We start from the raw sequence: 16,778 nt of genomic DNA on the forward strand, positions 1-16,778 counted from the left end.
TATGAACATAATTAATCCAATAAATCATATGGAAAATACTTATGCTCAAGAGAATATAAAATAAACAATGAGGTACTTGGGTATTACTGTCTTTGCTTCTGCCACATGTCAAAATTGTCTTTTTTCTAACGGAATATAATCACTGTAGGTTAGCATATCCACAAAGAGTGAATGTTGAAATTTACTGTTTTTGAATGCATTTGAAGAACTAAAATTCAAAATTGTTTGAATTATCAGCATCAAAAGAAAGGTGAAATCAGATGAAATCAAGCTCAGGTTAGGACCAACATGTTCCTGTAAACCTCTATTCAATCATTCACAAAGACATACAAGCAATATCAACTCATCATTTATGACCCAAATGTACCAGTCATGCAGCAAGCACTATAAATGATGATCATCATATGCTTATGTAGCTAGCCTGCAGGAAGAGCTCAGAGATTTTAACACTAGTCTACATTACTCATTCTGATGTTTGACAAGTTTCAAACATCAGCCTATAAACCCATTATGAAGTGGGGGAACATAATTACTGAGCTTCAATTCGAAGCACAGTGTGAGTCACTTGAGATGAATGAGGTGGTGCGGCTCATATCTTTCCTTGGTTGGAAAAGTAGAAATTCATACTTCAAGGTGTCTAATTATAGCGGGACATTAAAATCTGCATACGGTCCTGTTATGAAATTATTTGAGATTGTCCAAAAGATCCTGCAAGATTTAACAAGAATCATGAAGGAATCAATATGCCATAGTTAGGTTGTGCAGAAAGGCTACAATTCACCATTCAGTGTGTGACAACTCCAAAACATGGACTGACCAGTCACTTTATTGCTAGTCATGACTTGTTCGATAATCTGCTTTCCTGGAAGTGAAACCTGAATATGAAGAAAAAGCACCTTCACTTTCAAATGACATTCCAGATGCTGCAAGAGTAACACATTAGTTTCAGAATATCAGTTACAGGTTGTTATGTAGGCAAATACAATAGTGACTATGCTCATTAGCTGCATACTAAATGTTAACCATGATGGGTGAAAAATCTCCGGATATTCTTTCCACTGGTTCCGTAGAATATATAAAGTCTGTTTAAACAAGCTTAGGGGATGGAGTTTGGGGAACACAATAAATTCAAAGGCTTCAGTCCACTTAGGTTTAACAGAAGGCAACTGCAATTCAAGATAACGATTAATGACGTGGCAGGACATTAAGCGACAAGAGCAGTACATCCCATGAAAGGAGATGAAAGAGTAATCGGAGCAAAATATATTGTTGGGGCAGTCTGAAGCTAATGGATAAGCCATAGATGTGAATCTTTTGCTTATGGTCTGCTAGAAAAGCATGGTTCCATTCAAGAACATGCAGTGGACAACATAGATCTTGAGTTACATGAGCACTCACTGCACTTTAGTGCTATTAATAGACATTATAAGCTAACACAGTCATTAAATGCAATCTCTATAGACAAACAGAATTTTCACGCAAGGTACTATAAACAGCAAGAAATGAAGACAAATGACTAAATGTTGTGGTTGATTGGCTGAGCATCCATTTTAAATAACATTTGGAACATTTATTGTATATAAGTACAGGGCGATGTCCTTTGACATGTAACCATGAGGCCGTTTTTTTAAAGCTTCACTTGGAATAGGCTGTGGTTTAAAGTTTAATCTGCATGATGTCACGGGGATAATGCAGCCTTCCTACCATGGCTGCATTTCTCACGAGAGGTCATTCCAGAATAAACGGTTGCAGCTTCTTCTGAATGTGCCAAACCCACACTGAACAAAGCCTGTTTTTCGAATGATAAGCTACTAAAATGAGACCTGACAACAACTCCACCCTCTCTCCTCCAACTATTGCATAAATACTGTTGCCTCCAAACTTCAGCTCTGATGAAGAGTCACCCAGAGCCGAAACGTCATATTGCCTCTCAGTCAGCAACAAGCCAGGCTTTCCCCGGGATTGGTCGTACGCCAAGTCACGTGGCACAGCCCCGAGAGCTTTTCTTTGACCCGGAAGTATTCCTCTGAGCTGAAACATTGATCTCGGGTTAAAGCGCGAAGGCGGCCTTGTCAAAGTCTTGTGTGTGAGAGAGCCTGCTGCTGGCGCTGCGAACCGTGCCTTTCATCACCTCGTTACGATGTCTGTGGTTCCGCCGAGCCGCTCGCAGGCGGGCTGGCCCCGCGGAGTCTCCCAATATGGGAATAAGTACCTGCAGGCGAAGCCGCTTACCCTGGAGAGGACCATTAACCTGTGAGTAGCCAGCAGCCCCGGTGCACTAGAATCTGTATGCACCTCTATTGACCAAGAGGCGAAAGGACTGCAGATGCTAGTGGTTAGAGTCGAGAGTGTAGGTGTCGGAAAAGCGCAGCAAGTCAGGCAGCATCCGAGGAGCAGGAGAGCCAACGTTTCGGGCCTTATTCCTGATGAAGGGCTTATGCCCGAAACGTTGATTCTCCTGCTTTTCGGATGCTGCCAAACCTGTCGTGCTTTCCCAATGCCACGCTTTCGACTCTCTTGATCAAGAGTCAAGTGGTCTTTATAACAATATGTTAATGTAAAAAGTTGCAGATAGATTCAGTGTTCAACACTGTGGATCGAGATGTAGGTTTGCTTGTTGAGCTAGAAGGTTTGCTCTCAGACATTTCATCACCATACTAGGAAACATCAATCAGTGAGCTTCCAGATGAAATAGAAAGCAGACCATGTCACCAGTGCTTCATCAGGAAGCTCACTGATTGATGTTACCTTGTATAATTATGATATGTCTGAAAACAAACCTTCCAGCTCAAGAAACAAACCTACATCCAGAACCTCAACCTGAGCTACAAATTTTTGCAAAATTTGCTAACTGTGTGGATCTGAATAATAACTTTGCCCTCAGTCATAATTATTGTTAAAATGTATGAAGGTTGGTCCTAGGCGTTTGGCACAAGTACCTGCAGTTTCATGAGATTTTTGTGTCCCAGAGTTCACACACAGATCTAATATTGAGGTTTTGTTCACTTTAAATAATTGTCTGACATAAACCGGTTTCTGCAGTTGTCTGATCTTGTGAATTATTTGTTGGTATCTAGTTGTGTCTTCAGCCTGTAGTACTTTGAGAGTTACTGAATGGGCATAATTTGTTGGACTTCAATAAATTTAATTAGGTAGTAATTAAACTAGTTGAAATGACTCCAGCAATGCAAGGTAACATGTTTGGAGGATTGTTTCAAATTTATCTGTGAACTTTTCAAGCAATTTTAGAATTCTTGATTGAAAGCAAAAATGATTTTAAAAATGCAGGTCAGGCAGTAGATATGAAGAAAGACAAATTCTTGGTCAAGGTAACAAATTCCCTAGGCTCCAATTTGCTAATTATTTGGCAGCCTTAACTTGTGTGCCATCATTTTCTAATGTAATATATATGTATATTTTCCAAGTTACTTGCTCTAGTGAAGCTGATTTGCTGCTTATAATGTAAAGTGGTAAGGTGTGTTCTTGTAGTTTCTGGTCAAACAACTAAGTAGAATATTTCTGGATGTCTTGGTACACAGGTTTCCTGGATGTGGCATTAAAATTGTTCAAACTTAGGTGCTCAGTAGACAATAAATGAGAGTATGTGCAAATTAAGTCACTGACACTTAAGACATTAAGCTGTTACTGTGAAACTATACTCCAAAATTGGGAATTTGCAAGTTAGTCAGCACTGTCAATTTGAATTTTCAAATATGTAACTTTCCTTTGTGTTTTAGGTATTGTTAGCAATGCTAAGATTGAGCCACTGCCTTGAACATTTTTTAGTTTGTTTTTTGGCAGTACTACTTGGATGAAAGTCTGTGTTGTGCATGCAGTGGCAGAGAAGAAACTGTTAATTTGAAGTCAGGATGGTGAGATTTTGCAGAGGTGATTTTCTTCTGGCCTCGTTCTCCTAGGTCGTAGCGATCATTTGATCCTGAACATATCGAAGGGTCTGTTTCCATGCTGTACATCTCCTTGACACTATAGTCAAAGGAACTTTGACAAAGGATACATTGCTACTGTTCCATCAATGGTGGGGGCCAAGTAAGTGATCTGTAGGAGGCTGGAAGAACACTGCAAGCTAGACAGCATCAGGGTTGGAGAAGTCAACATTTAGGCTTTAATCAGTCCTTCAGGACTAGGGATGGGGATACAGGGTGGTGAGGTGAGGATGGGTGAACACAGGTGGTGTGTATTACCTGGTTGGTCGATGAGAGGATTGAATCTGGTTGGTGGCTGGAGGGAAGGGTCAGGCAGAAGAACGCAAGAGAGCAGGAAGAGGGTGGCCATGGGCACTTGGATGGGCCCCAGCTATGCCTGCCTCATTGGCATGTCAAACAGTCGCTCTCCAGTACCTACACAGGCACTGTGCCCCTAATTCTTCTGCCATTACATCGATGAGCTGGAGCAGTTCAACAACTTTCCCCACAATTTCCATCCCACCCTCAAATTCACTTGGTCCATCTCAGGCATCGCCCTCCCCTTTCTTGATCTCTCCATTTCTATCTCTGGCAACAATCGCCAGATGACATTTTAATATAAACCCAACGTCTCTCTCAACTATCTGGGCTACACCTCCCACAGTGTCCTGCAAGAACTCCATCCTGTTCTCCCAATTCCTCAGCCACATCTGCTTGGACTGTCGTCCTGTTTCCCTATCCCCATATCTATCAACGCAGACACATGAGTTTTGCCTCCTTCATCTTTAATCTGGTCACTGGAGGGAGAGAGAACAATTGTCCATGTGCACAGAGACATGGGTTTGCAGTTTTCTCTGGAACAGCAGTTTCTCAATGAATTATATAGTAATTTTACAGAGACGAGCATCCAGATAAGGCAATGTACGTATTGATTGGGGGACTGTTACAATACAATCAGTTAACATAATCAGTTAACATCAACAGTAAAGCCATCTTTAGAATGAATGTTCTTAACCTTGTTAACTGGCTTTACATAACAAATGCTTTTTCACCTCGTTAACTGACTACCGTTGCCTCCAGCGCATCATTCTTCACTGCAAGGTCGTATTTGATCCAAGTCATACTAGCTAAGCCTTTATCTCACGCAATCTAAAACTTAATTCTTTCTCTACTTGCTCAACCTTATACACTTTGTCAGATCGAGGAGACGTTGCACTCTCAAGCATCCCAGATATTTTGAGCAATGTGCTTTTCCCCCTGTCATCTAGACAGCCCTCCACCACACCACCTCCATTCCCCATTCCACTGCTCAAACACCTCCTCCCCCACCCCCCCACCCCACATACACCAAATGTAATAGATGGTCTCCCTTGACCTCACCTACCACCCCACCTGTCTCCACATCCAACGCATCATCCTTAACTCCAACTAGACCCCATCACCAAGAAAATCTTCCCCTCCCTACCCCTCTCTGCTTTCCACAGGGACCGTTCCTTACGCCAATCCTTGGTTTGCACTACTCTCACCACAAAACCCTAGGTACTTGCTCCTGCAACTGGAAAAGATGCAAAACCTGGTAGCACACCATCCCCCTCACCTCCATCCAGGGCCCCAAACAGTCCTTCTGGGTGAGACAGAGGTTCACCTGCCTCTGCTCCAATCTAGTTCACTGTATCCTGTGCTCCTGCTGCGGTCTTCTGTATTGGGGTGACTAAACGTAAACTAAGGGAGTGTTTTACTGAGTACCCTAGGTGAACAACCTGATCTTCCAGTCACTCCCTCCATTTTAATTCCCCTTTCTAACATGACCACCCTTAGTTTCTTTCATTGCCACAATGGAGAACAACACCTAATCATCTGCCTGGCAGCCTACAACCCAGAGGAGTTAACCATTGAGTTCTCCAATTTCAAATAACCTTCCTTCCCAGCCCCTACCCTCTCCCTTCTATCTTCTCCTCGACCCTTCTCTCTCGCCATCAACTGGATTCATTCCTCCCATCAACCAGCCAAGTAGTATCCTGTGTTCACCTTTCCCTACCTCGCCACCCTGTACCCCCCACCCCCTTTACTTGCAAGTTCCTTACACCCATCAACAGCTGTAAAGAAGGGTTGCACCTGAAACCCTTCTCCATCTTGATTCTTTCAGCCTCCTGCTTGTCTACCTTGGATTCTTGCATGTGCAGTTTTTTTTTGTCTAAGTGATCTGTGACATCTGAGATGATGGCTAGTTTTATGCATATTAAAGGTTTGTTCATTCCAGGCAAGTGGCACATATTCTATTAAACTCTAACGTGTAAATGATGAACAGGAAGCCTCAGACCTGCTGTTATAGCTGCTGTATTTGTGGCTACTCTCATAAGCTTTTGATCAATAGCACACTAACTAGAAATACATGCACTCACAGTTATTTAATATCGTTCCCAAATGCTTATTCCTTTGCAGCTGTTGAAATTGTTTGCAACATCATTCATGGACACCATCAACAAGTTGTACTTATCACTAGCTGAATAATATGGAGATTCTTGATCTCATGCCATAACCCCTAGACTGAAGAGCCATCAATATGAGTAATGACAAAATATTGCCACCTTAATGGCAATATTTTAAATGGTAAGAGTAGAGGAAGAGGCTGTGTAATGTAGCATGCATCATATGAGCTGCCATTATATTTGTCTTACTCAAATGTGAGCTTATTCACTTTGGTTGGAATGATAGAAAGGCAACTTTCACTCTGTGAAGAGAACCTCCAGCATGCTGTAGTGTGAGTGATCTGATCTTCTATATGAATTTCTATAGAACAGGTAATAAAGAAGGCAAATGGAATTTTGGTATTATTGCTAAAGTAATAGATTACAGAAAGGAAGTGTTGCTACAATTGCTCAAGGAATTATTGAGACCTCCTCTGGAATATTGGATAGTCTTGTTTCCCTGACTTGAAGGTACATGATTGCATTGGAAGCAGAGTAGATTCATTCGATGGATTTTAGAGATAAGGGGTTTCACTAATGGAAAGAGATTGAACTGTTTGGGTGTAAGCATGTAGAGTTTAGAATGAGAGGGGACTTGACTGAGATATAAGGTGCTAAAGGGAATTGACACAGTAGATGTAAAGCAAATTTTTCCCTCTTGTGGAGCAATTTAGAGTGAGGCCATAGCGTTGGGTAAGGAGTGGTAGATTTAAAAACAGGAGGAGGGATTCCTTCTGTAAAAGGTTGAGTCTGTGGAATTTACTATCCCCCGGGTGCAATGAAAACCAGGTCACTGGATAAACTTGGAGGTAGACAGATTTTTAATTAGTAACAGATTTGAAGGGTTATGTGGAACAGGTAAGAAATCGGAATTGAGGCAGTGTTGAGATCAGCTGTGTCATTGAATGCAAGAGCTGACTTCGGGGGCTGATTTGTTTACTCCTGTTTCCAGTTGCATACTTTTTTGGGATTATCTAGACGTTCTGATTGGTTGTTTTAGCCCCCATGGTAATAACTGAGTATTGATGAAAGGAGACTGCAAGTCAAAGATTCTGACTTGCATGTGGAATGCCAGCAACAAACTTGAGAAAAGAGGATAGGAGATACTGAGGACTGCAGATGCAGGAGTCAGTCGATCAAGTGTGGTGCTGGGGCAGCATCTGGCATAACCCTTCAGGACTGGAGGGGGAAGAGGACAAACAAATTTTGGGGGGTGGGGGAAGCTAGTGGGTGAAGGTAGCTTAAACAAGACAAGGTCACTGCAAACTGTTGGAAGAACACCTTACCTCTGTCTCTGGAGCGTACAATCGTACTGCTGCAACATTGAATCACCAGTTTCCAAATCTCTCTTCCCCTGCTCCCATCCCAGATCCAACCCTCTAACCTGACAGCACCCGCTTGACCTGTCCATCTTCCTTCCCTCTGACTATCACAATCGCCTCCCACCTGTTGTTAATCCATTTACCTTACCCCAACCCCTCCCCATTTATTCCTAAGACCCCAGTCCTGATGAAGCATTATGCCTGAAATGCTGCCTTTCGTTGCTCAGATGCTGCCTGACCTGTGCTTTTTCCAGTGCCACATTTTATTGGCCTGGAGAAAAGGGACACTGACTTCTGCAACATGAGAAGACTATACTATTTTTTTTCTTCCTTGCCATCAATTGGCCTGGAGATGATACAAGAACAGCTAATTGTCAATCTTGGTTATCAGACTAGGCCATTGGACTCTATTCAGGGTTTGGCCTTGAGAATACAACAGAGATAAGCAATTTCCATGAATTTCTCTTCAGTTTAAAAAGATGCAACGTCTGTATGTATAGACAATCATTTTGCTGCAAGACGCTTGTGCTAATGAGTGGCTCCTACATACTGAGTCTGACGTTAAATTTGTTTTCAATCTCATTTCTCTTAGATTCTGGATTATTTAATGTGTTAAATCTAATGAGTCCCATCTCATAGTGGGAGCTCAATACTCTTGTCAATTCTGAAGTTTTATGTATTTGATTTGCAATCAAATATCTGAATCTGTTCTGTTTTGAATGAAGTAATTCAGATCCTGGTGCTGAATTTCCATTGCCTAAATAGTAATATTGGTAAGGAGTTGGCATTCATTCTGTTTCGCAAATAGCCCTCCTCAGGGATAATCTAAGCTAGCTGAATGGTTTTGTTTTTCTTCACTTGTAGGATGTGGGCATCATTGGCTGACCAGCATCTATTACCTGGCCCTAGTTTTCCTTGAGAAAGTGGTGGTGAGCTGCAACCTATGTTCTGTAGGTAGACTTCATAGTGATTGATGGAACCAAGTGGCTTGCTAGGCCATTTTACAGAGCAGTTGAATTGACCACATTCCTGTTGGGCTTGAGTCGCATATGGGACAGACCAGCTGAGGGTGACAAATGTCCTTGAAGGACATTAGTGAGCCAGTTTATCCACCAACTAGGAGTGGCTTCATGGTCTTCATTAAATTATTGATTCCAGATACTTATTACATTCAAATTACAATTTCTGCTGTGGTGGGCTTCAAACTTGTGCTGGATCTAGGTTCATTCCTCTTTGAAACATGGTGTTAGTACAGTTATTTCTTGAATTTGTTACCAAGTGAATCATAATTGCATTTTCAATGTAATATAACTATATAGGGAAATCTTTCTACAGGTATCCACTGACTAACTACACCTTTGGTACCAAAGAACCTTTGTATGAGAAGGATTGCTCTGTGGCAGCCAGATTTCAGCGCATGCGGGAGGAGTTTGAGAAGATTGGCATGAGGCGCACTGTAGAAGGTGTTCTGATTGTGCATGAGCACAGACTTCCACACGTATTACTATTACAACTGGGGACAACCTTCTTCAAACTGTAAGTGTGGACAATTAGCAATTTTTTTTTTAAAATGAAAACTCAGTTTGCTTGTGAATGATCAAACCTGTTGTGGTTCTGTTTGCCGAGCTGGGAATTTGTGTTGCAGACGTTTCGTCCCCTGTCTAGGTGACATTTTCAGTGCTTAGGAGCCTCCTGTAAAGCGCTTCTGTGATGGTTCCTCCAGCTGAGGATGTCACCTAGACATGGGACGAAACGTCTGCAACACAAATTCCCAGCTCGGCGAATAGAACCACAACAACGAGCACCCAAACTACAAATCTTCTCTCAAACTTTGAATGATCAAACTCTTGGGTAAACTTCATAAATATGTACTTGCTGCAACTAGATGGTTGGTATGTTGCATTCTTGTCCTTTGTCAGTGATCTTGCCATAGGTCAAATACTGCCTTAAGTTTCAAATGGTTTATTGAAATTTCTCATTAATTTCAGAAAGTCATGTAATTACTATTCATAGGATCTCAATATGCTAATGTTTACCAGAGCCATAGGAGATGTTAGGACAGGTAACTAAAGATTTGGTCAGAGAACCAGCTTAGAGGAGCCACTTAAACTATGGTTGACTATTAAACTTTTTAGGAATGAACTTCAAACTGAAGGCCTGGATTATCAGGCACAGCTAGTAATGGTGGGCTAAGGTAGTCTGTGGGGATTTGCACAGGTATCCAGAGTTTGAGGCAGGTTTCAGATAGAGGTGAAACAAAAAATTACTTCTGCAAATAAGAATTTAAATTGGCACCCAGTACATCACCAAATTAATGTTAATGTGTAGGCAATACCAAGCATATCTAAAAATCTATTTGGTGCTCAAAATTGAGGGTATTGGAGGCAGCTACTTTCTTTCCAACTAGAAAATTTTAATAAAAACAGAGCAGGTCAGTCACTTGAGAAATTTTTGTTGAACCTTTCATTAAATGGGTTAATGCCAGAAACTGTAATATCTCCTCATGGATGCTGACTAGACCAGCTGAATATGATGGGTTACACTCTATATTCTACATGGTGCAGAGTGTTTCCAAGTTGTATAGGTGGAATTTAACTGTTCCACTCGTGGGATTTTTGTATTACATGCAACCAAGGGTTGTGAGCAAACCAATTTTTAACCTGTTGACTAATTTTTAAAATCAGCATTCCTAACAGAATCTAATTAGCTAGCCATTTTCTGGCAGGATAATTCATAACCAGAATGTATATGTCCCAGTTTGAGAGAATACACTACTTTAAACCAAGATTGAAAAGGGGCATTGATCTGCCTCACTTGAGCGGATGTTTTTTCCAGCTTCCATTTGAGGAAAATATTCCCAGTTGAGGGACATGTCTTAGCTTGATCATGTGCTTTGGATACCTCCTTAAATATTAGGGAGGAAATAGCATGTTCCTTTTTTTCTTTTAATGTTTTTTATTTGCCTTTAACCTCCTTGGAGAAATTATGCAAACTAACAGTGGTGAAAGAACTTAATATGTAGTTGTGCGAGTTGTTCTGCATTCTCAGATTACAAATGTAAATCTAACATTCTTACCATTAGGTTTCGGAAAGTAGTTTATCAACCTCCCACTTTTTGTTTGATTTATAATAGTGTTTCTTTGCACTTGTGGTTTTAGACCTGGTGGAGAACTGAATCCTGGAGAAGATGAGGTGGAGGGTCTGAAGCGTCTAATGACAGAGGTAGAGAACCTGTACTTTCTTGGATGTATTCCATTGTTGAGTCGTGTGTTTACTGAAATATCATCTGACTAATGCCTGACTAGGTTTTCTCTCGGGTACTGAACTTCAGTCAGAAGATTAGACAAAGCAGTACTATTCAGGCTTATTTACTGTTTATTTACTTATTGGACTACAGATTTACTAAATTACAGATTTAGATTTTGTACATTTTTTGTGGAAAACTGCTGTCTGCTTGAGAACATTGTACCAAAGATTTGTTCCCAACCTAATGTATGCTGTCTGTTTAAAAATGGAGCCCTCTTCTGTTTATTGCCCATAAGTAGGGGTTAATAAAATGGAAGCCGAAGTTCCAAAAAAGATTTCTAGAACAAATTATAACTTTTTTCTTTTGAAGCCAGTCTGTATTGATTTGTATTAACTCTAACTGTTACAAATGTTTTTCTGGGAGAGAAAATGGCAGATTTTTTTGTGAAAACATACTGAAACCACCTCTTGAGTCTTCTAAAGAAGGAAACTGTAATCTGATCCAAGGAAAAACTAATCCAGGAGGTTGGGGAGAGGGAGTAAAAATGAATTCGGCTGTATATTTCAACAGATCTTGGGTCGTCAAGATGGTGTCCAGCAAGACTGGGTAATCGATGACTGTATTGGCAACTGGTGGAGACCCAATTTTGAGCCCCCCCAGGTGAGTCCAGAATTATCTTTAGACAATACTAAATGCTGTATAATTGGCTTTAAATCACTACAGGGCATTCTCATTCAGATGTGGCATGAAGCATTGGGTATATCAGCTTGTGCTATTTCTTGACTTCTTGAAGATATTGAAAACAAGTTTGTTTTTCCTTTTTTTTTTTGGAACTTTCTGATCTGACTTGACTTTAACTGATTATGTATGGCCGGAAACAGGAGACATTCTTTTTCTACAGAAAATACAAGTTAACTGAAATGGTTGAGCTCCTGGTGTTCTGCTTGATATTAAAAATCAGACTCCCTCAGTTTTTAAAAGTTATCTTTGCTTTTACATAACTTCCCATTTACTTGCGCATCTGTTTCTCAGCAGCTGAGGGAATTGAATCAGTATGTTGTGGAGGCATAAACAACTGACAAACTTCCAATAGTGTCTTTTTAATGATTTAAAGGCATTTTAAATTGCTTGCATTTTTTTTGTGGATTAGTACTTGATCTTAATCCTGATTGTGCTCTTGTCACTATTTTTCATGCTACCCACCAACAACCTTTTCCCAACTCCAAAGGGAATAAGCATAATTATCCCAAACTTTTCCTGGGTGGTTGCCTTTGTTCATATTATTGATTTACCTGCTTCTGACTTTGAAGAGTTTCTACTGCAATTTTTGCCAGGTCTACCTTGACCTAGTGCCTCTAATGCAAGTACTCTAACCTCCGTCACTAGAGATAGCAGGGCAACTAATTGATTTTCTTCTGTGTCATTTTCACCTGCAGCACTTTATCACCCATGGAGTCATAATGTACAGCATGGAACCCTTCCTATTCATGTACAAATCCAGATGCCCTTTAAATGTTGCAATTGTACTAGCCTTCACCACTTCCTTTGGCAGCCCATTGCATGTGTGTAGCACCCTCTGCGTGATAAAGTTGTCCCTTAGGTCTCTTTTTTTTATATCTTTCCCCTCTCACCCTAAACCTATGCCCTCCAGTTCTGGACTCTCCCACCCTAGGGAAAATATCTTGTCTATTTACCCTATCCATGCCCCTCAGGATTTTATGAACTTCTATAAGATCACCCTTCAGTCTCCAACACTCCAGGGAAAATGCCCCTGGCCTATTCAACCTCTCCCAGTAGCTCAAATCCTCCAACCCTGGCAACATCCTTGTAAATCTTTTCTGAACCCTTTTCAAGTTTCGCAACATCTTTCCGATAGACAGGAGACCAGAATTGCACGCAATATTCCCACAGTGGCCTAACCCATGACCTGCATAGCTGCAACATGACCTCCCAACTCCTGTTCTCATACACTTTTTTTTTGTTTTCCCCAATAAAGAAAAGCATACTAAACACTGCCTTCACCATCCTATCTACCTGTGATTCTGCTTTCAGGGAGCTATGAACCTGCACTCCAAGGTCTCAACATGTTCAGTTTTCTGTTGTATCCCTGCACATTCTCTTGGCACACTTTTTTTTTTGAGTTTGCAGTGATTTGGTGTGGAGCTGTTTTAGGTAATTACTTATCCCCTTTTCCCCCTGTGAATTCTTGGAACCAAAGACAGCTGCCTCCCTGTGGCTACCCTCTGAGGTATTTGGCAAAGAGCAGAAACCTTCGGCGTTCCTTATGCAGACTTCGTAAATTACCTTTTTCTGGTCTTTGTTCTGATAATAGATTTTCTACATCCTTTTATTGTAGGAAACAACATTTTAAGTTGAAAAATAAATGGGATGCTGTTTATCCATATGATAGTAACGTACCTTGTGATAAAATCTTTAATATGACAGTGATTTCACCATAAGTGTTGACCAGAATTAAATTCTTTAGGACAGTTCTGCAATTTCTGCCATTATAAAATGGTACTTTTTTAAATAAAACACCATTGAGGGTTTTGATACAAACCAGACTGAGGGAGGCCTTTTAGTAGTCCTGTCTTGAGCTGAGGGGCTTTGACATTGTGTAATATGACTTCATCCACTAGTAGTAGAAAATTAGTTCACTTCCTTTGTGATTAATGGATCGTGTAGCTCAGCAGTACTGAACTATCTGTGAACCTTTTATCTAACGAGAGAAATATTTTAACATTACCTGCAAATGTACTGTCTTTTAACATTTTTTCTATTTTCTGCAGTATCCCTACATTCCAGCTCACATCACCAAACCCAAAGAGCACAAGAAACTCTTCTTAGTGCAACTTCAAGAGAAAGGTAAATCATGAGGCAATGTGTGATATGCTGAGGCATGATTGAATTCACATGCAGTCTGGTAGCTTAAGGATGGACTTCAGATGAAAATGTTAGCATGAGCTCCAAATGATCAATGGAGTAACATTCATCCATCTCCAAGCACTTGAAGTGAATTAATAGTTTGTCTCTTACACTTCCTGTTGCAATTCGTACATGAGTGTGTCTGCTGAACAACCTGAGATAAATGCCTTTTAATTTCACTGGATGAAGAGGAATATTGGTTGTGATGCTAAAAGTCCTCTGGTCAAATAATCTTTGATCTTTGACCAAGCCCCTGAGTGTCTGATCACACTTGTAAAATGGCATTTTTGATGTAGTGCTGCCTCAGTATTACAATAAATTCAGTATTTGTTATATTTGCAGATTATTTGGAACCTTTTATTTGAACTTCAGCTTCTGACTAAAGCACAACTGTCAGGGAGCCTTGGCTGGTCCTCAGTGTAAACCAAGTCTACTCTCAGGATCCATCTTCCATTCCACAACAAAATGCCATCAAACCAATAAATCATGATACCTTTCTGACACTTGGTCTCTCTCAACTCCTTAGCCCTGGTAATGTTTTACAGCTGACCTGCCCCCCCTCCCCCTCCTAAGTAGTCATTACTTGATGCCTGTGACTACATGCAGACTGAGCTGTGGGACATCACAGCCAAGCAAATTCTCTTGCCTCTCTATCTCTAAAAGATTTCTCTGCTGTGAACGATGGAACCATAGTTACTTATCCAAAGAATGCCATCTTGGCTAGGATCAAATGGCTAAACATCAAGTAAATGAGATGTGGCGAGTCTGATTTTTGTGGCTGTCTGATGTATGGCTGCTTTGAGTTTTGGAACACTTGTATATCCAGTTTCCAAGACAAAACTATGATTTACCTGTGCAAAACTTTCAGTAAGGAATACACTTAAAGTTCTCACTTGTGCAATCTCTTAATAGACCAACCTGGTAACTTAGGTTACAACTCAATTTCTTATCCCAAATGGTAGAGGCAATGCTTTTGTAGTTTTCACTTTTGGCTGACCAACACACTTTGAGCAACTGAGAAGCCACGAAGTGAGTTAATTTTGGGCTTTGGTCCAGTTATTTGTAAACTTTAAATCTCAATGGTGAAAGAAACCAGCATGACTTAAGGGGTGAATTAAATTTTAAATTGTGCACAGAAAGCCAAATAAAATTGGATTAAGAGACTAAGGAAAGGAACTTAATTTTTGAATTTACTCCATGCAAGAATAGTGCATGCTAATCTAAATCTTTCAGGCTGGATTGGTTGATTTACTGTTGCACTATTTTCCCATGAGAATTTAATATGTGATCTTTTCAAGCAGAGCTTGACCTTCCAGCAGTGAGGTTTAATGCAAAACGACAGCAAGGTTGAGGGTCTGACCAAATTGTCTTGGTCATGTAGAAGGCATGTTAACTTGCTTTCCTGCAAGTTTTTGGCTGCTGTCTTTACTATTTTTACTATATGCAGTTGCTAGCATATTTGATAATTGTGACACAACTCTTGGTTCCGGTAGTCCTTAATAATCTGTTTGATTTACAGCCCTGTTTGCGGTACCGAAGAATTACAAATTGGTTGCTGCACCATTATTTGAGCTTTATGACAATGCTCCAGGTTATGGACCCATAATCTCAAGTCTTCCTCAGCTTTTGAGCAGGTATGAGGAATACCATTCCTGAACATATTACTGAGTTTTTTTTTGTTTTTGAGATTACAGAATGCTTAAAGCTCATAGTTGAGTGCACATTGGAAAAGGGGCTGAGGGAAGATTTTGAATTGGGGAAAGTCTGAAGCAACTTACCATAGAAATGGCTTAACTGATACTAGTCATGAATTTTGTCTAAATTGACTTGTACATTTTAACAGCAAAAGTTATGCAGGGTCTTATGGGAAAGTTTGGCGGGAGGCTTATCTGGAACATTGTAAGCATCGCACTCTAGTTTCTCTGAAATTTCCCCTTTTACAACTTCACAGTTTTCTTAGGCAAATTGAAAATATTTTTAAAACTTTGTAACAAACTGGAGAAACTCAGCAGGTGTGATAATATCTGTGGAGACAAAACAGTAGCATTTAAATGTCAAGACTCAGACTTCCGGCATTCTGTGCTTGCTTCCAGTTGCAAATTTCCAGAATCAAAGTATTTAGCCACCTTTTTAACTTTTGTCAAGAGTTTAAAACTGTTCCTATAAACAGTTTAACTGACTTCAGTTTCTATTTAAAGTCCAGTTGGCTTTTGGAGCTTGCAATTTGATAACCTCAGACATGAAATCAGTTTGAAAAACATTTTGAGTTGTCATTTTAAGATCTTTTAACTTTTTCATACTTTGGGAAGAAAATTGTGTACAATTTCAATGTACTTAAAATTGTTTTTAATTTGTATTCTAGGTTTAATTTTATTTATAACTGAAGTTTAAGAACATGCCAAACATGAGATCATGATGGCCTGTAGGTCAAGTTTCCCTGAACATCTTCAACTGTGAATTCCGTCAGCCGCTGACAGTTCAAGTCCATGCCAGTTGCACCTTTGCAGCATCAGATTGCCCAAATCTGGCTGATGTTTTGTTCAGTTCTACAATAATTGAAGACAAACCTAACTAGCACGTTCTTTTTTTAAGAAAATTTCTGCTCTTGTGTAACTGTTTGCGTTTTCTATTTTATTAAATGGAGAAGGATACATGATGTGGTTTTTAATTGATTAAATTTCATGTTTTTTGTATTTCGTCCTGTTCTTTTTGTAAATGGATGTAGCCTGCAACCTAAGGATTAATAACTCCATGGATTCTGTTGTTTGGTTTCTATGGTAGGAACACTTTCATCACCAACCTTTTTTGGACCAATAACTTTTGAGGTCAGCTTTAGCCTTGTAAACGTGTTATCTGACTTATTATCAGTTCTGGGGCTCTTATTCAAAGTTTA

The 16,778-nt window shown here is 40.1% G+C and overlaps 1 protein-coding gene across 1 annotated transcript; it reads left to right on the forward strand.

The window, feature by feature from the left end:
* The first annotated feature begins 1,998 nt into the window (after positions 1-1,998).
* Positions 1,999-16,536, forward strand: nudt21 (nudix hydrolase 21). The gene is made up of 7 exons (XM_060837831.1): positions 1,999-2,253; positions 9,049-9,249; positions 10,872-10,935; positions 11,531-11,620; positions 13,750-13,825; positions 15,405-15,519; positions 16,248-16,536. Exons 1-7 carry the CDS (start codon positions 2,141-2,143, stop codon positions 16,267-16,269), a joined length of 681 nt encoding a protein of 226 aa, XP_060693814.1. The 5' UTR covers positions 1,999-2,140; the 3' UTR covers positions 16,270-16,536.
* Positions 16,537-16,778: the final 242 nt, after the last annotated feature.

This window comes from Hemiscyllium ocellatum, chromosome 17, assembly GCF_020745735.1.
Source record: "Hemiscyllium ocellatum isolate sHemOce1 chromosome 17, sHemOce1.pat.X.cur, whole genome shotgun sequence".
Classification (NCBI taxonomy): domain Eukaryota; kingdom Metazoa; phylum Chordata; class Chondrichthyes; order Orectolobiformes; family Hemiscylliidae; genus Hemiscyllium; species Hemiscyllium ocellatum.